This window comes from Podarcis pityusensis (assembly GCF_964106645.2).
Source record: "Podarcis pityusensis genome assembly, chromosome: 6".
Taxonomy (NCBI): domain Eukaryota; kingdom Metazoa; phylum Chordata; class Lepidosauria; order Squamata; family Lacertidae; genus Podarcis; species Podarcis pityusensis.
The window spans coordinates 61,701,776-61,726,938 of NC_138030.1; the positions used below are offsets into that span (position 1 = coordinate 61,701,776).

The following is a 25,163-nucleotide window of genomic DNA, read 5'->3' on the forward strand; positions in this document are numbered from 1 at the left end:
GTGGCGCGACGACATTTCCCTCCCTGGTGCCACCCTCTGTCCCCGACCAGAGATAAAAGAGCACAGCCAGTTACGGGCTATGCCCTGTATCCCCACGTCTGCGAGGCGGTGGTCCAGAAGATCATGATCGACCATGTCAAAGGCTGCTGACAAATCTAAAAGGATCACCAGTCCTGACCCGCCTCGATCCAGCTGTCCACGGAGATCGTCTGTTAGGGCAACCAGAGCTGTCTCGGTCCCAAAACCAGGATGGAAACTGGACTGAAATGGATCTAAAGCCGATGTTTCCTCCAGAAACAATATAGGACTGCAACCTAAATAATAAAAAAGAAAAAGTAGCCATTTTCCCCCCTGCTGCGTTTTGCCAGTCCAGGAACATGTCGCATTCTCTTACTAGATTGCCAACAAGCTTGAAAAATCCTTGGATGCTGAAATTGCTAAGTATACACAAATGGTGCCACTGTGTCCTTAGTCTGTGCCAAAGCAAATTTCTAGAAGTTATGTAATTCTCCTCTGTAGCAGTTGAATTAAGTCAAATGTTCTGCATGTTATGAGTTGCTAAAAGAGAAGCCTTCTCTACAGAGGACTGGAGTATATCAAAAATTTCACTGGCAGATGCCAGGGCATCAGGTTTCACAAACTTCTTAACATGGGTGTACCGCGTACTTTGACTTGTGCTCCCTGTCACATTAGTGTGATGCTCTTGCTTATCGCTGTGCACTGGTTTCTAAAAATATGAGCTAAGCTATCTGAAATGCACTGTCTCCGTGGGGTCACCTGGGTGTCTGTAAAGGAAGGTCCAAAGAAAATTAACCACCTCCCTCCCTCCTGATTGCTTATAAAGCTTTTTAAAATTGTGTTTAATAGAGAACCTTCTGTATTGTTCTACTTTTAATTATCTATACCTTCTGATTACTGGAATTCATGGAAGATGTTGCTTCCTATGTAGGTCAGTAAAAACTAGCAAATTTCCATTCACATGACCAGGAGTTGGTGTTTCAATTGCAGCCACAATGCTAGAAAGAGTTCCTTCTAGGTGCTAGTCATGTATTTGAGAGTCATCACCATTGGACACAGTGACCACAATCTAGCACAAAATTAATTATGCTAAACCTATTGAAATTGATTAGCTCTAGTTTAGATTTTGACCAATGTTTTAAAGTTACCAAATCTTTAATAAAACACACATTAAAACTGTACATATATGAATGTTTACTTGGAGCTATTCTTCTGTTGCCCATTGAGGCTTACTCCCAAGTTAGGGTGTTTGTCATCAAAAGTCCATTTGTTATCAAGCAAGGCTGCAAATTGATACTGGGTTAATTTAGAACAAGTACCAGGTTGTTCATTCTAGCAGTACCCCTGGATTCACTCCTTCATGTTGACCTTCTCTCCCTTTAAGGTTTTTCCTTCCTGTGGAACATAGATGGCAGATGAAGCCTGGTTTTGTAGTGCTTGCACCTTTCTCAAAGATGATAGCTTTTTATCTCTATTTCCTCTGTGCGTGCACACGCACACACCTGTTACCTGCTGAGTGATTTGTTTTGTTCTCTTCCCCTGCCCCGCTTATGTTTAATAATTCCAAACTGAAGTGTCAATCATGTTTGGCAGTGGCTCAGGTTTTTGCTATAGACCAATAGGTTCATGAAGTCCTAGACCAAACATTTTTTGAATGTTGTGTGCTGCCAACTGTTTGCAGTAAGTAGCCTTATAATAGCCCCAAATTGGTTCTGGGTCTTTGTGAATGTGTTTGGCATTTAAAGTCCTTAACAATGTTTTAGGGTACTACAGCCAGTCACTCTAGCATCCAGTAAGGACTAGTTACATTTTGGGGATCACTTGAAATATTGTTCTGTTGCAGCAAGACGTTTGTAACAAAGCTCCATAGTTTATGAAATCATATGAAAATATATGTACTTAGTATATCCTTTGAAAGCTTCAGTTGATCTGCATAATTTTTTTCTTATGCAACTTTTTCGGTTGCAGAGATGAGAAAGATGTTAGCTATGTCTGCCTTCCAGAGAGTGTTGTTTACACTGATAGGATGTGTTTTCGAACTTAAAGTTGATCTTATATCTGACCTTAACTAAAAGACCAAGCTGCTAAAAATAGATAAGTAAATCATGAGGTGTGAATTCCACTCATGAAAAAGTTGCTTAAATGTGTATCAAGATTCACTTGCTCTCACAGCACCTCTGTTTGTGTGCCATGTATGACAACTGTTTTTTCTATTAAGTTAGACACTTAACATCTTGGCTGAATATACTCTAATCAGTAATCCCTGGACCAAGGTAAATTCCCAGAGCAAATACTACTAGAGTTGTGTTGGCTCTGTCGGGATTCACTGTAATCATCACGTTCTATCTCTGAGACTAATTTTTACCTGGGCTAATAATAATAATGTTGCTGACTTTAATAGAGAACCTTATGAGAACTCAGGCCTGCAAAAGATTAAACCAGTGTGCCCAGAATCTTCTGGTATCTTGCCATTCTACCCCCCAAGTGCTGAGCGTAGATAGTCAGTCTGTGATGTCTCATCATCAACAAGTTCCACACCTCATTCATCACTCTCAGTAGCTTTAGGCATTACTACAACAAAGAGTGGCATGGAGTTACCGCTTAGTGTGTACATGAAAGTGAAAGCCCCAGTGGCAAAGATAAAATGATAGTTTATTCTGATGTGCCATAAATAGTGGTGGTTGTAATAGCACTGCTGCGTTTTTCCCTGTTCTGGAAATTAAGATAGGGAGTCTGCTGCCATTCAGATTCACAGGGAAGGAAGCTTATAATGCTAGCTAACGATGTGGGCTCTAAGTGGTGTTTTGATAGATTCTACTTGTGTGTCGTAGTACAGTGGTACCTCGGTTTTCGAACGTAATCTGTTCCGGAAGACCATTTGAGTTCCGAAATGTTCAAAAACCGAGGCACAAAGGGCAGTCTGCAAATTTAATAGAGAAAATTGAGAACAATAACATATACACTCAGCGAAAGCTGTTCGACTTCTGAGGCGTGTTCGAAAATGGAAGCATTTACTTTCGGGTTTACGGCGGCTGAGTTCCGAAACATTCTTCAACGGAAACGTTTGAAAACGGAGGTACCGTTGTACCCTGCAGATAAAGTCTATAAGATATGTATAAACTGTAAAATTAAATCCAGAAACCTGAGGGGAAATGGTACAATTGGTATAAACCATTCTGATATTTTTTAAAAAAAATAATTAGCAGCATATAAATATTTTCATGAATAAAAAATAAATAAATAATTTATAAATATATACAGCAGGGATAACAGTAGTGGCGCCCGCCCTGTGGAATGCCCTCCCATCAGATGTCAAGGAAATAAACAACTACCTGACTTTTAGAAGACATCTGAAGGAAGCCCTGTTTAGGGAAGTTTTTAATGTTTGATGTTTTATTGTGTTTTTAATATTCTGTTGGGAGCCTCCCAGGGTGGCTGGGGAGGCCTGGCCAGATGGGTGGGGTATAAGTAATATATTATTATTATTATTATTATTATTATTATTATTACTACAGTTCCTGATTAATCAAAGGTAACAGTATGTATCCATGCCATCATTATAGCGTTTATGGGTAGTGTATAAGCTTATGGGTTGTTTATTTCAGTGAATTCTTACTGAAAAGTTCTATTAAAACCACTACTATCTGTTTCAGCAGGCTGGACACTTTAACCTGTTTGAAATTCAAAGCGCAAAACTAGTGCAGTGGAAACCCTTTAGAGTTACAAAAATTAGCACATCCGTTGCAGATTGTTTTCCAAATTTCATTGTATGAGACATCTCACCATTATTCCCATCTCCTTATACATGGAGGGGGAGAAGGGTTTACAGATGCGGCCACACAGTGAAACATGACAGAACTGGTTTTGAACTCAGGTCTTAAAAGTTCATGTTAAGATTTCAATCTGAGACCACAGTGACATTTGAGTAGCACATATCATAGCGGATGCATTATCTTGGTCAAAGTGCTTCAGGTTGTTCCACTAGGGCAGGGGTAATCAGCTAGTTCTGAATCTCTGCGACATTCTAGTACAAGCTATTCAAGGCCATGTTTCATGCGAGAGGCATATCTGCCATGGAAACATCGTATCTAGCTGGGCTTAGTCATTTGCCATGCCATACAACAAAGGCTAACAGCAGTACAGTATGTTGTGAATTCATCTACGTTTGGCTCCGGTTGATGCCAGCTCTTGTAATGGGAGATGGTTGGGATTCCCAAAGTGACCTATTCCCAAAGTCACATGAGGGAGATTCCATTTGATGAACTTCAGCAAGCAGATGATGGGTTGAGCAGGTGGCTTTGCAGGTTGCACATTATGGACAGTTCAGTGCTTCATTATAGACAGTTCAACAAGTATACGTGTTCACCATTTGTTTCTATTTATAGGGCATAACACCACACTAAAAAGTGCATCCCTTTCTCAGCTTCTGCATGCATAGCGAGTTGGCAGTATGATGCCTAATGAATCTGGGGAGATGCTACCCAAGACAGTTGATAGACAGTTAATCTGACAGTTCTTCCTTTGATGCAGTTCTAATACCCTTCTAACATTTCTGCGTGTTGAGTGCATGTGATTTTCCCAGTGCATGTTACCAAGCACAGAAGATTGATGAACCTGTTCTCAAGTCCATCACACATTATTATTATTATTTTGGAGAATTAGATGCTGAAACACAATCCAGAGAACTAAACAACAGTTTTTAGTCACCCATCACACACTGAAAACACTCCATGCAGTGTTTAAAGCTTCTTTTTTGAAACTCAGGGAATTTGAAAAAAGCTGTTTGTGATGCAGCATATGTGATGGAGCTGATGTTAAAAAATGAATAGGCTTTTAAAAGGTTCTTGCTTGACCTGTGTGCATACAGATTTGTCTAGATTGTGACCCATCTCTCTTGTTTTGACCTGGGACAGTAAATTTGTAGCTATTGGGGTGGGGGTGGGGGAGAGAAGACCAATACAACAAATAGTTTGATTATGAAAGGCTGCATCAGATTTGATCGCACATGAAACTCCTATGTCGCATATGCAATAAATCAATAAAGTTAGATATGAGTCAGCTTCTCTCTCATGTGTGTGTGTGTGTGTGTGTGTGTGTGTGAGAGAGAGAGAGAGAGAGAGAGAGAGAGACTAAGTTGGCTTACTACCAAGAAGTATTTAATTACAGTTGTGTCTCATTAGTCAAGAGTAATTTCTCATCATATATTTCATTAAATGTGTATAAAGTAGGTATTTTGGCTGATATTCAAAGGACCATGCGACTAGTTCTGTGCTACCAATGGATATTTGGATTTTCTGTTTCTTAAACAACAGTTGCCTAGGCCACAGAGTTGTTTTGCAAAGCTAAGGAGTGTGTCTGGTGTTAAAAGGAAGAAAATAAAAGAAGTCAAAAAGTACACTGAGTTACTGTAAGCCTTTGTATTCACCTAAATTTGGGGGTCTTTTTTACTATTTATATTTTGCTTTTAATTTTATGTCCAACGAAAGGTATGGAGCAGTTCTTTATAACTTGCCCTTTGCCTGTGAATCTTTCATTTATTTATTTTTACACTGACTTGGAAACTGTGTTCTAAATCCTAGATGTTGAAGAGTTAACCATTCCACAGATTGCATTTCTCAGTTCCTTTTGTTTTCAAACCAGAATTATTAGCTGTCATTGTTTAAGCGATATGATATATTAATTTCATATTTTCCTTTACAAGCATCTTAAATGCACAACTACCACATTCATGTAGATAGTTTCAGTGCTGTCGCTCAGATTGAAGCACATGATATTGAAATAATTTTTCAGTTAATTGACTTGGCATCCTACAAAGGGACTTCATGGCATATTTAAAAGTATTTCTGAATTCATTTCGTGGATTGTGGAAACCAGAATGCAGATTGTTAATGTGCAGGGTTAAATATAGAGAATGGTACTTTTGCTGTTCTCATTTATGTTTAAATGGCTGGTGTGCCTACAGGCATAGCTAACTAACTGTGAATCAGTCAGGCACAAGAGGTGCTTTGGTCTGATAGGAAGAACAGGTTCTCCCTGAATTACTTTTGATCAAGTTCCCACTGGAAACTGGATTGGCTGGCACACAGGTTTCTGTTTTGACTTCACAATGTAAATTCCAGATGGAGCATCATTTTTCTCACCACAGCTTCCTTGAATTCTATACATTGGCATAGTTCTGTTTCATGGATACTATTACAGCTGTGTTTTTTTCTTTATGTGCCTCAAATTTACCCAATATTTTGAGGAAGATGTCTGTTTTAAAAGGGACTCCTGTATTGTTGTTAGTCGTTTCCATTTATTGCTCTCGGGTTTTATGCCACTTTTCCACACACACACCCTTTCCCACAGGGTGAATAGCATTTTATTCAATTACAATAAAAATAAAAATTCCAAGCAATTTTTATTTTATTTTAAATTGTAATGTAAGAAAACAGTGAAACTACAGAATCAGGGAGCAACATGGCAACTTCAAGACGAAATACAGAAAATGGTGGCCTTTATTAGTGACCATCAAAAAGAAGAGACACAAGGGGTGAAATGTATCTTCCAAGCCATGGGATGAAATTCTAGAACCGTGGTGCCACTGTGTAGAAGACCCTGGCACAAATACTCTTTCAGCAGCTGTGCCATTTGCTATCTTCTCTTGGCAGGGATCTAACACTCGGAGGGGCAGAAGTTAAAGTTTGTATAGAAGGCTCTGTTTTCTGACCCCATGAAGCTCAGGCTTAAAGACTATTCTCTAAAATGAGAGATGCCATCTTGGTCAAGTCATGTTTTCTAATGTCAAAGTTTTGCCTTTTTGTTGCTTATTCATTTACAACAGAATGAGATAATTTTCTGTGTTATAGAATCCTGTGTTCCAGGACTCAGATCTTTCACAGGATGCAGATCTCAGTATGTGAACTGGTGTGTTCTCCACCTCCATACTGCCAAGATGCACCTTTTTTGTTGGCTCTTTAAAATCTATTAAATCGGTATTAAATGGGGTATTTTTGAAACTTACGTGATACAACCATCAGTTGTTAACGGTGCTAAGAAACAGGGCAAAAAGCACCACATGCAGAGTTATTGGTAGCAGTGACAGTCTTGTTCCTAATGTATCAAAGGAGTCCCTATCTCCTACTCTGTAACCCAGGGGGATGCCAGTGTAGTGCTTGTGGCTGCCTGTGTGCCCATCAATGCACAGTAGCAGCTGTGCAATGTCTTGGTTTCAGTAAGTGTACCCTCAAAAATCCACAATGCATGAGACTCCTGTTTGCACTGGCTCATCTTCTTCTACATGTCTCCATAGCAGCCATTTTGTGTTACACCACACTCCCATGACAGTCATTTTTTGACTGGAGCCTTCAGCAGTTTCTCAAAATTCCAAATGTATCCACTGGCCCTAAAAGGTTGGTGACTCTTGCTCTAACCCATCCTGCTGGCTAGCAGCAAAGAGGCATGGGTGAAATCAAAGGATGATTCCCCTAGCAGTACAGTAATGTCCCGATGCTTCACAATGCAGTACAGGCCCAGGACAACATGAGTCATCTTTATTTGTCCTAACCACTCCATCCTCCTCATTTGGAATTTGGGCCTGAAAGGAAAAGCATGGATACCTGGAGTGTAAGTTGTAAGCAAGCACATTTTGTGATATTGCACAGATCATTGCTGATCACAGTGCACATTGTTAAGACCTCGGCTTTAGCCTCCAATCTGTGAGCTTTGTGGAACTTGGTTTGAGGTGTTATGCATTTTCTTACCGGTGGTGTTATCTGAAATTTGTTGTTGGTTACAATGGACTCTAAAGCATTATCTCTGAAAGAAGGCATCAAAGAATATTTCTAGATATTTCTCTATTCCAGATTCTGTCTGTAATCCAGTTAGTATTTTGTGTAAAACTGCTGTGCAATGGTAGCCCTGGGTGTCAATTAGAGAGGGCGAGGGGGATTTCCCTCCTTAGCGCTGCACACATGATTATTTCTCAGTGGTTCTAACTTCACACAAAGCAACCATGTTAAAACAATTAAGTGCACTATGTTAAAACAATTAAATGTGCTATGTACAATTTAAGGAATGCATGCCAAATGCTCAAATTATTGGCTTTTTAAAAAGGTGTGGCAGTCCTGTGTTGGCATTGTTTCTATAGCTGCTCTGATATTTATAAAAATTGCCTTAACACACTGCTTCTTTGCTGTTTAACCTTGAATGTGTCCAAGAGCTCAGATTTGACCTTGCTGGAGCTCACTCCTCCTTGCTAAAAATATATTTCCTTCTCCCACTGAAATCTGAAGGTGCCCCTGGAAGGTAGTTTTTTATTTCACACTGGTGAATGGGCACACTTTAAACATAAAAGTTGTTTTTATGGGCATTCTATCCTATTTCACAGTTCACTAAAAGCTCTTTAGGTTTTTAATTAGTGATGTTTAGTTAGTATTCATGCTTATTTGAAACTAAGTATCCCTTAAATTCCCCAAGCAAAGTGTGTTTGTTTAGAAGATTTACTTAACATCTCCAGTGGCACAAGACATTTTCATGTTCTTTGTTCTGAGGCAAAAAAGAAACCTAGTCTCAAATCCTCCTGCAAATCACTTTAAAACAACAATTCCAGCTTTGAAAGTCTCTCTCTCTCTCTCTCTCTCTCTCTCTCTCTCTCTCTCTGTTCCATAGAAAAATCTCTTTCCTTGAGCTGCGTAAGAAATAGGTGTTGATGTACTAACTATACAATCCTAAATGGCAACCTGTTATGAAGTAGACCAAGCATATATTTGCTATACTTTCCACTAAAATTTTCCCTCAAAGTAACTTTCCCCCCATATATTTTCATTGGGATTTGTCTTTACAAATTCTGATGTTGAGTATTTGTTTAGCATTTGACATCCAATATCTAATGGGATTTAATATTTGGTGCCCGTTATTTGATATTTGACAGAATTATATATTTAACAGCCAATGGCCATTTTATATTTAATGTTCAGCAGTTTATAGTCTATATTTTATAATCGTAGCTTTTATATTCTGCATAGGCAGCCCAGACTCAGAAACAGGCTTCATCCCTATCGGATGCATCGGATCCACTTCTGTTATGGGGGAAGATTTTGCATCTATCATGCACACACCACTAAACAGACAAGTGGCCTGTCAGCAGTAATAGCATCAAACACCAGTCAGTTTGAAAGTAGAGGGACAAATTCCAGGCCTTCCCTCCCTTCTCTAAAAGTGATCAGCATTGTCAAATCTGACAACGTTAACTACCCTTGTTTTCCCCGAATGATGAATATTTTGGTGGTGGTTTTTTGAGAACAAAAACCTTTATGAACTATCAACAGTATTCTCCCCAATGTGATTTAGTAGACGTTCATTCAGTGGTGCATTGACGTCCTATAACAAGAACTTTATTTATAATCTGAAGTGTTTATGCTGAGTGTGAGATGACTGGTTCGAAAACTTACATTAATTTAAACGAATGGGTAACCCATCCTACTCCCCTGAGTGACGCAGCAGCCATAACGGTGGGGTACATGGGGCAAGCATAAATAGAGCACAAAATATATACCACTATGAGACTTGCTTTCTGATATCCCATCCAAGCATTTTTAATATCTTCACACCTGGTATGGATTAAGGAAATGGCAGTGAGGTTTAACCAGGACTGTTTTGCCAAGTTCCTTTCTCTATATATGTCAAGAATAAATGACTGACAGAATTTATCCAGTCAGCACATCCCCAAGCTTACTCACATTTTGTGGAGGCTTGTGAGGTTTAAAAGGCCCAGTTCTCTGTGTGTGTTCCCACTCTTGGGTTAAAAATTCCGATCTGAAACAAAAGCCTAAGCAAAATATAACCTTAGCCTGCTTTTCATAATAGTTGGTGAAAACTCAAACCTGATTAGAGTTCTTTTCTTCTTCTAAAATACTGATTCAGATTTCTATCAAGATTCCTGAGAACTGCACTTTGAAAACACTGCGGCCCCAAGAGAACGGACCCTTCGGGTTTTAGAGATGCAAATAGATCAAATTTGCATGCTATTTCCTATTCTCTGTGATTCTACAGCCTGGCCCTTAAATGAACAGAAGGCCAGCCCTGAAATGCAGGAGTGGGGACTGGATCTGGGAGGTGGGCCAGATCCTTATCTCCACACACCCCTTCAGGCTCTGCCTACCTGTCGGTTACCTGACATCACAAACATGTTAGGTGAACCCTGTGAGCTGTTAGGTGACCACTGTGGAGCATTACAGAAGTGCTGAGCATAGGACTTCCCAAACGCAGCTGATACCATTTGGGAATTGCTGCACAAGTGGCTTTGAAGGCACTGCCAATCAGCTGATTGACGTTGCCTGCAAAAGCCTCTTTTGTCCAAGCCCATCTTTACCTGCCCCATATATGAACATCAGGTTTGGGATAGGTGGGTGTGGCCAAATGGAAAGGCCTGGTGGGTCTAATTAGGCCCATGGGCTGCAGGTTCCCCAGCCCTCCTGAATTGCTTCTCACCTTGAAGAAATGGCACATTATGAATCACAGACTGAAGCACCACTGGGCCATGTAGAATTATGCTCAAGATGGCCCAATTAATTTGCTATTTTACCTCCAGCTAACTTATTACCCTGGTAATATTTGAAGGTTAGAATTCTATAGAACAGGCGGATAATACTTCTACTGCTTATGACAGGGTTGCCAGTTTAGATAAGATGGTGGTACTAGCATGGGTGGTGCTACCATTATGAGCTGTTTTGCCACAACTTTCTGGCCTTCAAACTCTATTAGAGCAACTTGGACCAAGGGGAAGCGGAAAATATCTCATGCAGGTAATACATGAATTTGGCTGATGGGCCCAAGATACAGTGAGTGGTAAGTTTAGACTAAGAAATTGTATACTTCAGGAAATGGGCATGCATACGAGGGTTTGAAACACCTCAAGACTAGAGTCAAACTCACATTCTGTACAACCATGAGTATCCCAGTGGACATGACATGGGGATGAAATAACATCTGGGCAGGTGCAAACTCGTTGACAGGAATTCCTTCCTGGCCTTGATTTACATGAGCATGAGGACTGGATTTAGAATTTTGACTTGCCATGCACATGCAAATTATTACCAAGAAGCCGTTCCTGTCAACATGCCATTCTGGGTCAGGCTTTTGTTCACCATGTCATTTTTTTTTTACAGTGTTTGAACCTATGTATATGTAAACAGACATGCAGGTAAGTTTGCAAAAACATTAACTAAATATGTGGGCTTTCAGTGCTTTCCTCACCTATTGAACACAGAAACCTGGTAATTACTGTGGCTATATGGAGGGAAAAGATAATCAAGTTATGGTTTGCAGTGCAGGGAGAAAGATATTCGATAAATACTCTATGAAGAGCTAGTGGTGGAAGATCTCCCAATGTTTCTTCAGATTCTTATCTCATTCTAGGCCATTGATTCTTTCTGAGTAACATCTCTGTCTTGGCTTCTTCATAAAACAGAGATTTCAAGGTCTCACAACAGTGATCAATATAACTCTTTAGTGTGTCTCCACAAAAGAATAATCTTCTTTACAGTCTCAGATAGATGACTCACTTGAGTGGCGTATCTAGTGCTGGGTGATGAAAGATGACCACTTTTGGTTTCATCAGTGCCAAGACTCCAATTGAGTTGTCATTGCAGTGACAATTATATCCATACTGAAAACCAGACTTCCACTGAAAGGCATATATAATATAATTATCTGTATAGCAAACACCATTAGAATAAATGCATGTTACTTTCTATTATTAATGCCGTGAGGAAGCTTTGTATCTGACCAAGTAAACTTTGAATAGACCCATTAAGATCACTGAATTTAAGTGTGTAACTAGATTTGATCCATTGATCCCAATGGGTTAAGTGTCTAAGTATCACTTAGGAGTCAGCTACATTAGTAAAAAAACAGTGTTTTGAATGTGTTATAAACATGCAACACCAGTAAAAATACAGTAGTAATAATAATAATAATTCTGTGCGATTTTCCATAGCATTCTTTCTCTTTTGTTATAACGATTTAATTTCTGACTTATTTATAGTGGGTTTCCCCCTCCTGTGTGTAGGTCCACCCTTAGATACAACCCATAATTCTTAATCAAAAAATGATCAGTGTGTATTTTACAATCATTTTCTTTAATTTAAAAAGTGATATATAAAATATATACACAAGTGTTAAACAATACTGACATATTTATGAAGCTGAAAGCAAATAAAATCAAAATGTTGTTTTAAAAGAATTAACTGGAAACTTGTTGTAAGGAATCTAGCACAGTACTTCTCAAAAAAAATTGTGGACCTTTTAAAAAATGCTAATACATTTTTTTTTCTTTAGCACTGGCATTGTCATCAAAACCACTATTCTTAAGCCTGGTTGCTGAGAAGGGCTCCTTTACCTGGTAAATTTTTAGGGGGAAATTAGCAGACAGCACAAGGGCTATGCTATGAAAATCATGTGCCCCAGGCCATGGACCCAGTCAACAGAAAAATAAATGAAACAAGTACAGCATCAAGTATAGATATTCTTGGAGGTTCTGCAACCTTTCTGCAGACCAGGAAATTCTAATTTGAAAAAGTAAATAAATAACAGAAGCAATGCAATGAGAAACATGGGTGTGCGGCTTTGGCCAAAGCTGAAGCAAAAGTAAAAAACAGAATGAGCAATGTGGTTTGGATCAAGCATCCCTTGTAGAGAGATATGCTTAGGAGAGTGTGTGGTGCTGAGGTGTTTTTTTTTCTCTTCTGATTTTCCTTTGCCTCCTGCAGCTGCTTGTGTCATCCCAGAATCTGTTTAGGAAGGTTAAATCTCCAGAGCAGATTTCTGTGTGTGAGTGCAAGTTGCAAGATGCTCCCACTGGATAAAATAATTTTATAAGAAGCTCTTCCATTCATGGAACTCAAAGCCTGCATCCAACACATTATTTATTGGCAGACTCTCAAAAGAAATATATAATCTTACTATTACTAGAAAGCAAACAATAGACAAGAAACAAAAATATTTCATCGTAAATGTGCATTGTTCTGTAAGCAGAATCTACATTTATATTTGTAAGTATCCATACAACATTTCATTTTTGCATATTTTCAGTTATTTCAACAGCCAACTGGCCATCCAAAACACTTTTATGTAATTTTAATCCTACAAAATATTCTGAGACAATTTCCCTGTTTCTAAATCTCATGGAAATTTTGGCATTCAGATTACCTGACTATATGGTACCTCTTTTAGACAATATATCATTTATATTGCCTTAAAATTCTTGGCTTCATGGTGCCATGTATGTTAAAAGTTGGTTCCATGAAAACATTTATGGATGAATTATAATGCTTTCAGCCTCTGTGTTTACATTGGGAATACTTGGCTGACTTTTAAATAAACTTTACTACCAGGTGGGCTTGAAAGAGAACTTTTTTTTCCCTTTTGTGTGTGTGTGTTCATGTGTTTGTGGGGTGTTTTTTTACAATGAGAGTGTAGTGTCCTTACTATGCATGACTTTATTGGCTTTACACAAACACCTGATTCAGTTAAAACCTAACTTTTTTAATACAAGCAGAGTGGAATTCAGTGCCACAGTCAGCAAAAACATTCCTGCTTGGCTGACAGAACAGTCTCTCCCCCGACAACCCTGCCACTGCCAAGCTGTCCTAGGGCTTCTCTCAATCCCCCAAAGCAGATTTGGGAAGGTGGGTTGAGAAGCCCAATTACACTAGCAGGAGTTCCTAGTATTTTCAAAGTCAACTGTGCCAATAATTTGTTTGTGCTCATACACACACAAGTAAGCATGGATGCCTGTGTAGTTTGAACAGCTGCTTTTGTCTTCAGTGTAATTTTGGTCTTAAAACTGGTATTAACATTCAACACCTTTGAAAGCACATCACATTTTTCAAATTTTGGCAAGTCATGAGGATGCGCTGTAGGAAGTGGAAAGGAACTTTGAGATTTGGAAGCTCCAGTAGATGATTATAGCTTGCCATATGGCTACCTGAGCCCAAAGCTCTTATGTTACATTACAGTGGTACCTCGGGTTAAGAACTTAATTTGTTTTGGAGGTCCGTTCTTAACCTGAAACTGTTCTTAACCTGAGGTACCACTTTAGCTAATGGGGCCTCCCGCTGCTGCTGCGCCGCCGGAGCACAATTTCTGTTCTCAGCCTGAAGCAAAGTTCTTAACCCGAGGTACTATTTCTGGGTTAGCGGAGTCTGTAACCTGAAGCGCCTGTAACCTGAGGTACCACTGTACTTTTATTTTGTTTGTATCCTATTCAACATTTCTGTATACAATGTTAAGCTACTGAGTGTGATTATGGCATTGCAATAATCTTCTCCTCAAAAGCTACAAAAACACATACACACACCCTGATTAGTCCCTGAAGATTTAGCTTGTATGGAATCTCATAGTCAGCGGTGGTCCTTTGACCACCGGTGTGGTGTAGTGGTTAAGAGTAGTAGTCTCGTAATCTGGTGAACCGGGTTCGCGTCTCCGCTCCTCCACATGCAGCTGCTGGGTGACCTTGGGCTAGTCACACTTCTCTGAAGTCTCTCAGCCCCACTCACCTCACAGAGTGTTTCTTGTGGGGGAGGAAGGGAAAGGAGAATGTTAGCCACTTTGAGACTCCTTAGGGTAGTGATAAAGCAGGATATCAAATCCAAACTCTTCTTCTTCTATGATGAGGCAGGGTGAGGCAGCTGCCTCAGGTGGTACGTGCTGGGGGGCAGGGAAGGCAGATCTGTGAGTGCCATGTGACCTACCTAGTACCCCCTAGGTTGGCCTTCTGCCCTCAAGTGCAATGGAAGATACATTTGTACCTCCCGAACGCCGCAAAGCTGGAAGTGAGTGTTCCAGTTTGCGAACGTTCTTTGGAACCCGAATGTCCAACATGGGTTCCGTGGCTTCTGATTGGCTACAGGAGCTTCCTGCAGCCAATCAGAAGCCACGCCTCGGTTTCTGGACATTTTGGAAGTCAAACAGACTTCTGAAATGGATTCCGTTTGACTTCCGAGGTATGACTGTATTTCCCTTTCATCAGTATTGGAGTATGATTAAACTGCCAATCCAACAGGCTTCTGTATGTGCCTTGGGGGAGGGTGGCATCTTGTCCTTCACCTCAGGCAACAAAGTGTCTTGAGTCAGCCCTGCTTATCATCATCATGACTCCTGCTTTTTCAACAGAACAGTCTTGTGCTTCAGAACAATGCTTGTCTTTGCATTCAGAACAATGCTGGCACTGCTCAGGATATCTTAATACCAAATACTTTTCAAAACCATCTATGGTATTACATAGGCTACAGCTTGTATTAACTCTTTCTTCCCCCTCTCTGATTTCTTTCAGCAATGAATGTGTCGGCTGCTGCTGATTTAATGCCTACATCATCATGGAATGTGTCAAGTGAACTAGACAAAGGTAAATGCAGGGGGGGAAAGAGGAATTAAAAATCATCCTAGATTTTAAGAAGCCATTCTTAAAGTTCCTTTGTTTTGTGCTTGATCATAAATCTGCTGTTAAAGTCACAAGAAGGAGGAATTGAGACCTGTTTTGTATGCCAAGCAATCATTTGATATTCAATTACACCCCAGTTTGTGATTTCTGAAGAATGTTGGGATTCACTCCCTCCCCTTTCTTACTTCAAGTAACACGTTCCACATGTTAAGAAAATATGTCAAGATGTGAATTATAGCAGTTTATGACCTACCTGACATTTCATCTGTGCCTCTTGGAATCTGGATTCAATATTACCTGCCTGGACTCTATGTTAACAAGCTTTGGTCTAAGTAGCCTTGCATGCACATTTTGCTATGAAATTTGGAGGCAATCAGTTAGTTGCTGGACTGGGAAGAGGAATGAAAAATCTTTTAATATTTGTATACAGCATGCAGAGAATTAGGCTGTTGAATACACACACACAGTGGGCATGTGTTGGTCTGCAATTTCATTTGTGCTTGCATGAGAAACGAGTCTCCCATGCACACACAATGTGAAGTTGTTGCATACCTGTTTTCCATGTCTTCAAATGGCTGTTAGTTTCTGTGATCTGTGTATAATCTGTACAGTAGAATCTCAGAAGCCGAACACCTGTAAACTCAAACGTTTTGGCTCCCGAACGATCGGAAACTGGAAGTGATTGTTCTGGTTTTCGAAATATTTTTGGAAGCCAAACATCTGGCATGGCTCCCCCCCCCCAACAAAAATCCTGGCTACACCCATGTACAGGAGTTCATTCCAGTCCTACACAGAGATATTGCCCACATTCCCAAAGCTGTCATTTTCCTCCACAGGGAAAAATGTATTGACACTTGTTTCTCTTGCTTCTCATCTAGCTTCACCCATGCAAAGCATCTTTTTTCTTTTTCTGTCTGTTGATCGTGTGCTTCCACTGCTTAGAAATATGATCATGGAAGGTGGAATTATTGGCCTCTTAAAATACCCTTCTTTCTTTCACTTTCTGGTCAGGGGAAAGTTGCCTTACAGCCCCTCCAAAGGGGTGGGAAGAAAATAGGAAGTTGCCTTATCCTGGGTTAGAAAGTTTGTCCCTCTCCAGTCCACCCTTACTGGAATGCTCAGACAGAGATCTTTCTCATCACTTGTTACCTAGCCCTTTCTTTAAAATATTTTATAAAAACAAAGTTTAACCAGGTTTAAAACATGCAGAACATGTGCTTTCCAATCCCACCCCGATAGGATCGAGGGTTTCCAATGGTCAGTTCTGGGGTGGGATTGCCAATCTCTTATCTGGCCTTTAAAGTACTGCAAAGCATTGTTTTATTAAATATAATAGCAAGGTCAGTAGTTCACCCACAGTGAACTTCCAGTGTTTTTAAACGTGCATTGAGAAATGACAGGTCATGCAAACATACAGCCTAAAGAAATCAACTTCCACCTGTTTTCCACAAGAGCTGGCATGTGGTCTCAGAAGCATCCATATAAACCGGATTTTAAAGCTTGTTAAACGCCTCATGTAAATTGGTTCCCAGCCAGCACTCCCAATTAAGCAGATGTCCCTATTCAGTGACCTTCACAGTTCCTGCCACTCTTCAGAAGCACTCCCTCCCCCAACAACCCCACAAATGTATACACTTCAGTGTTTCATTGGGTATGTTTTTCATGTTCTTATTAAAATATTGTAAAACTGAATGAATATTTTTTTTAAAAAACAACAACAAACTTGTTATTCTGTCTCCCCTGCCCTCAACCTGACTACTTCTCCAGTGACTGTCTACCAACTGAGACTCATTCAACTTTCGGTTTTGATTAAATAAGCTAAATTGGCAGCATTAAACAGTTGCCTGTTTATTCTTTTTATCAGGAAATGAAATTTAAAAGGGACGCAACCACCCGTGAAGACCTGTTGAAAGCAGCAATTGATGCAGCAGGGAGGTGGTGGTTTCTCACCAAAACTTTAAAGAGAAATAAATGCTGCATTTTTTTAATTAAAAAAAATCATTTTTAAAAGCATCTCCGGATCATCAAGTGCTTTTCTAGTTCTTCCTACCACCCTGATTTCTCTACCTACTTTTCAGCAGACATTTGTTACAGAGAAGAGATTATTATGTTGTTGCTGCTGCTGAATTTAACAGTTGTCAAAAGGGCATTGCACATTAGAAATCTGAGTACAGACTTTTGGGGAAAATAGAGTCTTGTTATGAAGAAACAATAGATTGTCTTAGGACTACTGAGAGGACAGACACAAGATCTTGTGATTGCAGAGCACCAGTTCATATATACAAGTCAATCGTGGCTAGAGCAGGGGTGGTGGACCTCTGGCACACATGCCTAATTAGGCATGGTACAGATCCCAATTTGGCCCACAATGTTGTTTCTTCCAAACCACACCCATATGCTACACAACCGACATAATAAGGGACTGCCAGTGCACAATCAGGAGCCTTACAGTACACACACTGTTATGTATTGGCAAGGGAGACTTCCTGTTATTGCCAGTCAGCTGATTGGCAATGAAATTGAGCCAACTGGGATGAGCTTCACTATTGAATTCCCCTTGGGGAGCTCTGTAGCCAGCTGATCCTTGAAGGGGCTTTGCAGGAAAGAACTTGCACTGGCTGCCAATATGATTCCGGACCAAGTTTATGTTTCTTGTGTCTTGTGCTAATATACAAAGTCCTGGGGAGCTGGAGATCATCAACCTAAGAAGGTAGCGCATCTAGAAGAAGGAAAACTCTGGTTTTAAAGCTCCGCTGCTTTACGGGATATCTTTGGGAGAAGGAAAGGCTAAGGTACCAACCCTACACAAATCTGGAGTGGAGTCCCTAAGATAGTTGGATTGCATCTTGCATCTTCTGGCAACTCCTGCAGCCAAGCTGGTGCCAAACGTATTGCTTTCCTTTCCTTTGGACCACATCAGTTGTTTGAGCAGCTCAGAACCTCCATACACACAGCCCGGGCTTGCCCCCTGGGAAGGTCAGTGCTGCTAATACAGCAGTCTGACTTCACCCCTAGAGGCACACTCCATTGTCTCTTGAGACAGATGGATACCAACTATAGGCAACTTGGTATTAGCATGGCTTAGGGACTGGCTGCCTAACTGCTTATGATCCTGTCCAATAACTGCAGTTGTTAGGAAGGGCATGTTAGTAATCCCTCATGGCCCCTGTTTTCTGCTCCGCCATCATCAGGAGTAGGGCTTTTAGGATGATAGTGCCTCTTCTCTTAGACAAGCAGCAACACGATATGTTTCAGACCCTTTCTGAAAACCTTGCTATTCAGGCAAGCATTCTTCAAAAGTCTTCCAAAGATGACTGCAGCTGATAGATTTCTCCTTAATATATAAAAATTCTATAGCAGCAGGGATTCTGTAAAATCATTGTCACTGCTCAAACTCCCCCCCCCCCCGCAGTTTTTGCTCCCTTTCATTTTTGGTTGAATGCGTGAATCCTATGCTCACTTACTTTGGTGTACTGCTGAGGATGGCTCTGTTAATGTTGGTTTTGAGAGGGTCAAAATCCTCAGTGTTCAGATTCTCTAATATTCTACTGAATCTAATGTTTTTGGTCACTCATTTCTGTGGTGGTTCATAGATTATCCATGAGTCTCCTCACAAAATCTTTAAATGTGAAATTGCTTCATGTGGTGAAAAGAGGTAAAATTACAGCTTTCATATTCATGCACAATTTACCTTTTCATTTTCTCTTGCTATACAGGGATATTCAGTAAATCAGGTACCCCTTATGGGACACGTGTGTGTGTGTGTGTGTGTGTGTGTGTGTGTGTGTGTGTTTTCTATTTGTGGGGTCCCATGAGTAGCTGAGGCAGTAAATTACTATGACTTTGTTTGAGAATTTTTTTAGTTACAGCACATTAGCTCTTTTGTTTGCTTTTCCACTGATAGAGTGTGTGTTTTTGTTTGAGAATTTGTGTTTCTTGAATGTCTCATTTATGGGTAATATAGGACGTAAAATGTGAAGGTCGTACAACAAAAGCTACCAAAGAAATTGACCTAAGTACCATTCACCAGTCTGCTAAACTGTTTCAGAAAATGTGTAACTTATTTCAGACTTTGGTTAGGTTTTCCCCCTTATAAACCCCAGTGTGTATAATGAATGTCTGACGTTACACACAAGGTAGCTATATATAATAACCTTGCTCTGGCTCATCCAGCTATCTCGGTTTATTTGAAAGATTAATAGATCAGAGGGCCAAGGGACGTGTTTTATTGTACATTTCTGCTCCAGATTTCCTGACATTTGGGGTTTAAAAAATAGACCTTTAACAGGCAAAGGAAGGGCTAATAAGAAGCAGATTCTAATGTGATTGTATGTCAAAATGTCAAAAATAACTGCTTATCTTTGACTTCATAGCATTACTCTTCAGCCATTTTATTCATGTAGATGGGTAGGCACATACATTTATTTATATATACACACAATCTGCTTCATTGCATTATTCTCCATCCTCTATGTATGTGTGATATATCTACACATGCAAATATATATCTATGTACGCATAGTGGAGACCTCTACCTATTTGTACACACTTTTAGCAAGTTAAGGTTTGGAATAAGACACAGTTTGGTTTCTAAAGCGACAACAAAATTCCTTGATGTTTTTCAGTAGTTTAGGTTACAAGATGATACGGATTTTTGTATGCTAGCCACAAATTACTTATTTGTTATAAACAATAATTTGTAGCACATAGCTTTTCTAGACTGTGATTTCCTTTTCTTTTTTTATACAGTTGTTGAACCTTCTATTTTAATCATACATTTGTAAATGCTACCAGTGTGTGTGTGTGTGTGTACCTCTAACAACATAATTGTTGTTATAATTTGTGCATTTGCTTTGGGCCATTTTGGAACTGATACATTTTATAAATTAGTAACAAGTGTGTAGACCTCCTGCTTGTTTTATAAACCAGATTTCAAGTACAGAAAATGTAATTCCTCCACACCAGTTTTCACTTATCAAAATTGTCACCAAAGCTCTTTGGAAATTTTAAAATGCATTCAGAAACAAAGCAGTATGAAAAATCTAAAACACAGAATTGAAAACTGTCAAAAGGAGCATAGTCAGATAGAAAATTCACTTTGTATTGACAGCTAAAAGTTTGCTTGTTCTCCTTACCATCTTTGAAAATATTGAAGGCCATTCTAGAGTAAATCTCAGTTTAAAAGATGCAGCATAAATTAATAAATAATGTCATTAAAGTTTGGTCATGTTTCATTTTTGAAATCTCATTTAATATTTCAGAATGGTAGTCACTCTAAGAGTAACTGCTTTTGTTTATTTTTGTTTTTGTGAGGAGTTATTATTCATTCAATCATATATGGCATCATATATTGTTAACTTTCTTTATACGAAAATTAGGAATAAATATAAATATATTTGTTCTAACTTTTAAATAAATTCCAGTGTCTGTTCATCTCATGCCTATTACTCTGCTGCTATACATTTGACTGTGTGCTAAGGGGATATTATTGAATTGAATTAATACATTTAGGAATGTGCTGTCTGGAATGCACTATTAAAATACTTTTGCCCTTGTTTTACTGCCTTTTCCCTTCAGTGGGGGTCAGAGACTGGGGTTTCATGGAATTTTATTCTGCTTCCTTTTCTGTTTCAAATATTGACATTTATTTATTTAAAACATTTCTTTAAACTTGATTTTCATCATAAATCATCCAGGACAACAAAACTCAATGAAGCAATAGTGGTTGACAGGAAAAGGCAAAATTAACTTATCTATTTAAAGCTTTGAAGAAGGAAACTGTATTCACCTGGTACCTGAAGTTCAGAGAGCAGGCACCAGAAGAGCATTTCATTATTGGGATGCCATCACTGAGAAAATTCAGTTCTGAGTTGCCACCTACCTAACCTCTGAAGGTGTGGGCACTTAGAGCAGGGCTTCCGACGGAGATATTATACTTAAAGAATGGGCAACTTCATATGGAAGTTTCTCTGCTCCCAAAACATACAGTGAGGTTAGAGTATATGGTTTGAGTGCCAGACCAGGACAAGGGAGACAGATTCAACTGTCCACTTGGCCATGAAGCTCACTGGGTAACTGAGTCAGTCCCCATCTCTCTCTCTTTCTTGGTCTAATGTACATGAAAGGGTTGTGATAAAATGAAGGGAGGGAACCATGTATGCCACCTTAAGCTCCTAAACTGAAGGGTGACAAAAATATAATAAATGAATCCCATAAGCTGATATGCAAAGGGACATTGTCTTTTCCTTTTTCATCCTGTGGCTTGAGTGTTGGTAGTCTAAATAAATCAGAAAGGCTGATAGAGATGTATGACACTGCGAAGCTGTCTAGCTTCTGCTGTCTGTGTTTGTGTGTGTGTGTGTGTGTGTGTGTGAAAGAGAGAGAGGAAGGGAGAAAAAAAGGAAGAAAGAACATGGCTAAGCTTTCAGAAAATATCCACCCTAATGCCTATTGCTTGCTTCTGTATATTATTAGCTCGGAAAGGAATATATGCAGTGGAACAATAAAGAGAAAACACAATCCATTCAGCACTATGTGTTTGGATAAAGCTTTCTATGAATGCTTCATTGAGAACTTTGGTGAAATAAAAGCAAGCTGGCTGAGCAAAATGAGTTGCTGGCCTTTGCTTCCTGCTTGAAATGCTGATGACCAAATATTTCCATTCACGTCTCTTTTAACTTTTTGATATGCTTCATGTGGGTTGCCAAATAATAAAAAAGCATTATTCTGTTGTCTGAAAAGTCAATTTGCATTTTCCTTGTTTTTATTAATCAATATGATGAAATGATTCATTTTAAAGACGCTCCTGCATCCTCTTTTGCTGCCATCTTCATTACCCCAAGGAAAAGGAAAAGAGGAACTAAGGTTCTTTACTTGCATTCAATTCTTATTTTTGCAGCTGAATGGCTTGGAACAGATTCTAGCATGACATCCTGGTAGTAATAACAGCAGCATTAGCAATGATAATGAGCTTTTTGCTTTTGCCTTAGCATGCCAAATGTTCATCAGAATAAGTTGCAACTTAAGTTTAAGTTAGAGTAATCCTACAAAGATTCAAATTCCTTTGCAAGAATTTGCCAGTTTTACTTAAAACGCACCTGGACGCCACCACTTAAAGTAGTAAATAGTCTGAAAGCTTTCCTGTTTTAACAATGCACATATTTTTTCTTACAATGCACATTTTGTGGTTTCAGAACTCCTTAAACTTAACTGTGTATTAAAGCACTATTCCATAATGAAAAAATGAGGGGGAAAGTTGCAGAATAAAGACACCTAATATTTAGTTTTTGCATTCTTTGTCTCCAGTTTATACTCTTAGACTCATGAAGGTGACTTATGATGTGCAGTGTTTTCTTTGGCAATGCCTCAAAACCAGAAACATATTTAAGGCCAAGCTTTCTAGATATTATCTCAAGTAATTTAGAAGTTCGTTATAGGGCACCCACTAGGCCTGCTACAGTAAGGGTCTGTCAGCATTTTACAGTGGTTTATAACTTGAGCATAAAGAAAAAAAGTCTCTGTGGGTTGAAACTTGGCATTTAGGATTTAAGACTGGGAACAGATTGTTTTAACAAATTGAAAAGTAAAATTGACTCGTTATCAAATTATATGTGGTCTAAATTTTAGATTTCTGGTTTCATCTCAAAATTTCTGACATTAAAGTATTTTCTGAAAGCGTCGTCATACATGCTTGGTATCAAACAAAGGCGAATATATGTTTTTTAAAAATGAAGAAAATGCTAACTGATTTATGGTACAATCCTTAAATCCTCCTAAATTCAGACATATAATTGGTGTATTCTGTAGCAATTAGCTTGAGTGCCATAGCCAAAAAAATATTAAAGGGTTGATGATATAATTTGGGTCAGGATTTATATTATGCAACCTGTTTTCAATGACAGTGTTCATGTCAAGAACAGGTGAAGCAGTAATAAAACAATTGTCCTTCTGAGGATCCATCTTGATACTATGGTTCTCCCTCCCCCTCTGCACAGTGACCTAGGTAGCAAAACTCCGGTTTACTCAATGCTGCCCCACCCTTTCCTCCACACACCAATTGGGAAATCCTGTTTTTACTTGAAAATGCATTTTCCTGACACTGTAATCAGGTGGGTAATCCATGGCCTTATGTGTGCAGCATCTGGTAGCACTCCGGGATCTCTCTTCCTTTCCATAAACCCTGCAGTGGCATTGGAGCTTGGAGACTCAGCCTAACAGAGCAGCGTAACATCCTTTAGAAATCTGTTCTAGCTGCTACACTTCATGGAGAGGAAAGATACCTTTGCTACTGCCCTCTGTGATGACTTCTCATGGCCTCCCACACCACACCACAGGGGTGTGATCCAGAAGCTCCTCTTGCTCCTCTTGTGAATATTTTATTTCCACTGGGTATCATGTGCTTTGCCACACTTCTTGGTGCAGTCCTGAAACAGGGAAAACTCCACAATGGTGTTGGGAAGATGCTTCAGAAATGCCTCCTTGAGACTTTATGTCCAAGTAAACCTACATAAATTCAGATTACAGGAACTATAAGAGGCAGACATAGGGTGGGAGGGAAACTTATGGATGTGTGTGTGAGAGAGTAAGATAATGAATGATGGATGGATGGCTGGGGTGTATACTTGGTGTGTGAATGGATGACTTGTGGGTTGGGGGCTTGTGTGAAAGTAAGAACGAATGAATGAATGACAAATGTGAGAGAAGGGGGTGACAAAAATAGTTATCCCTGCTGATTGTTTTGTCCTTACACATGGCTGATATACAACATGCAACCATTTTCTTCCACAACAAAGGGCTAGGTAAGCCATTGGCCTGATTCCATATGACAACTCCTTTTATCTATATCTGGTCATCTGAATACAGCTACATCTCTGTAAAATTTATATCTGTGTTTTTGTGATGATGCAACCATATTATAACTGTATATTAAATTATCCATTATTTGTCGACGTGTCAGAAACAAATCAGCACCCTGTTAATTGTTCCTCACCCGTGCTTCTTTGGAAATACTGTATGTTCTGTGTTAGTTTTCTGTACCCTTGTCAGCATGACGATCATAGAAAAATTAATATTTCCCTCTTTGACTCTATTGCACTTTAAAGCAGCTAAATTACTCTCTTTGAAGTGTAATCAAGTTCAGCATTGTAAAGAAATCTAATACTTAAAATTTGAATGCGGTTGCTCAGAAGCTGTGCACTATTAGTAAGATTTTATTAAATGCAGATTTTTGTGGGAATTCAAGAATGTATGATCTGACTCAGGCTATACTTTAACAATGAGTTTTCTTTTAAGTGTTCAAAGCATGATGCCAGATTATATGGACCCCTAAGTGAGTGGTGAACCCACTTCCCCTTGCTCACTTGTAAAATTGTAGTCAACTGTCTTCATTGCTATAATACCTTCTTCAGTAAAATGGTGATCATATATACCTTCAGCCCCTTGTGGGTTCTTTGCCCACAGTATTCATGATATTGCAACGTCTTTGATATGAAGCTAAACATCTAACCAAAGTTTACATAGGCAAAATTGTGTTAAGGTGTTAAAAGCTTGTAAAATTAGGTCTCTTTAATCACCTCCTTAGCCTTCTAAATTACAGTTCCGCAGTAGCTCTGTAATTGAAAGAAGCACATATATTTACAAAATTGTCCATTGAGAGTTAACTTTTAGGTGGGTTGGATTTTAGTAAAGATGTCCAGGAACAACATTTGCTATTGGCTACTAAATC

The 25,163-nt window shown here is 39.2% G+C and overlaps 1 protein-coding gene across 3 annotated transcripts in view; it reads left to right on the forward strand.

Moving 5' to 3' along the window:
- Positions 1 to 25,163, forward strand: part of ROR1 (receptor tyrosine kinase like orphan receptor 1) — a 157,583-nt gene that overhangs the window by 95,746 nt on the left and 36,674 nt on the right. For all 3 annotated transcript variants that reach the window (XM_081011755.1, XM_081011754.1, XM_081011756.1), the window contains exon 2: positions 15,332 to 15,403. In XM_081011755.1, coding sequence (XP_080867881.1) covers positions 15,334 to 15,403 — 70 coding nt within the window. In that variant the 5' untranslated portion in view covers positions 15,332 to 15,333. The remainder of the gene's footprint in view (positions 1 to 15,331; positions 15,404 to 25,163) is intronic.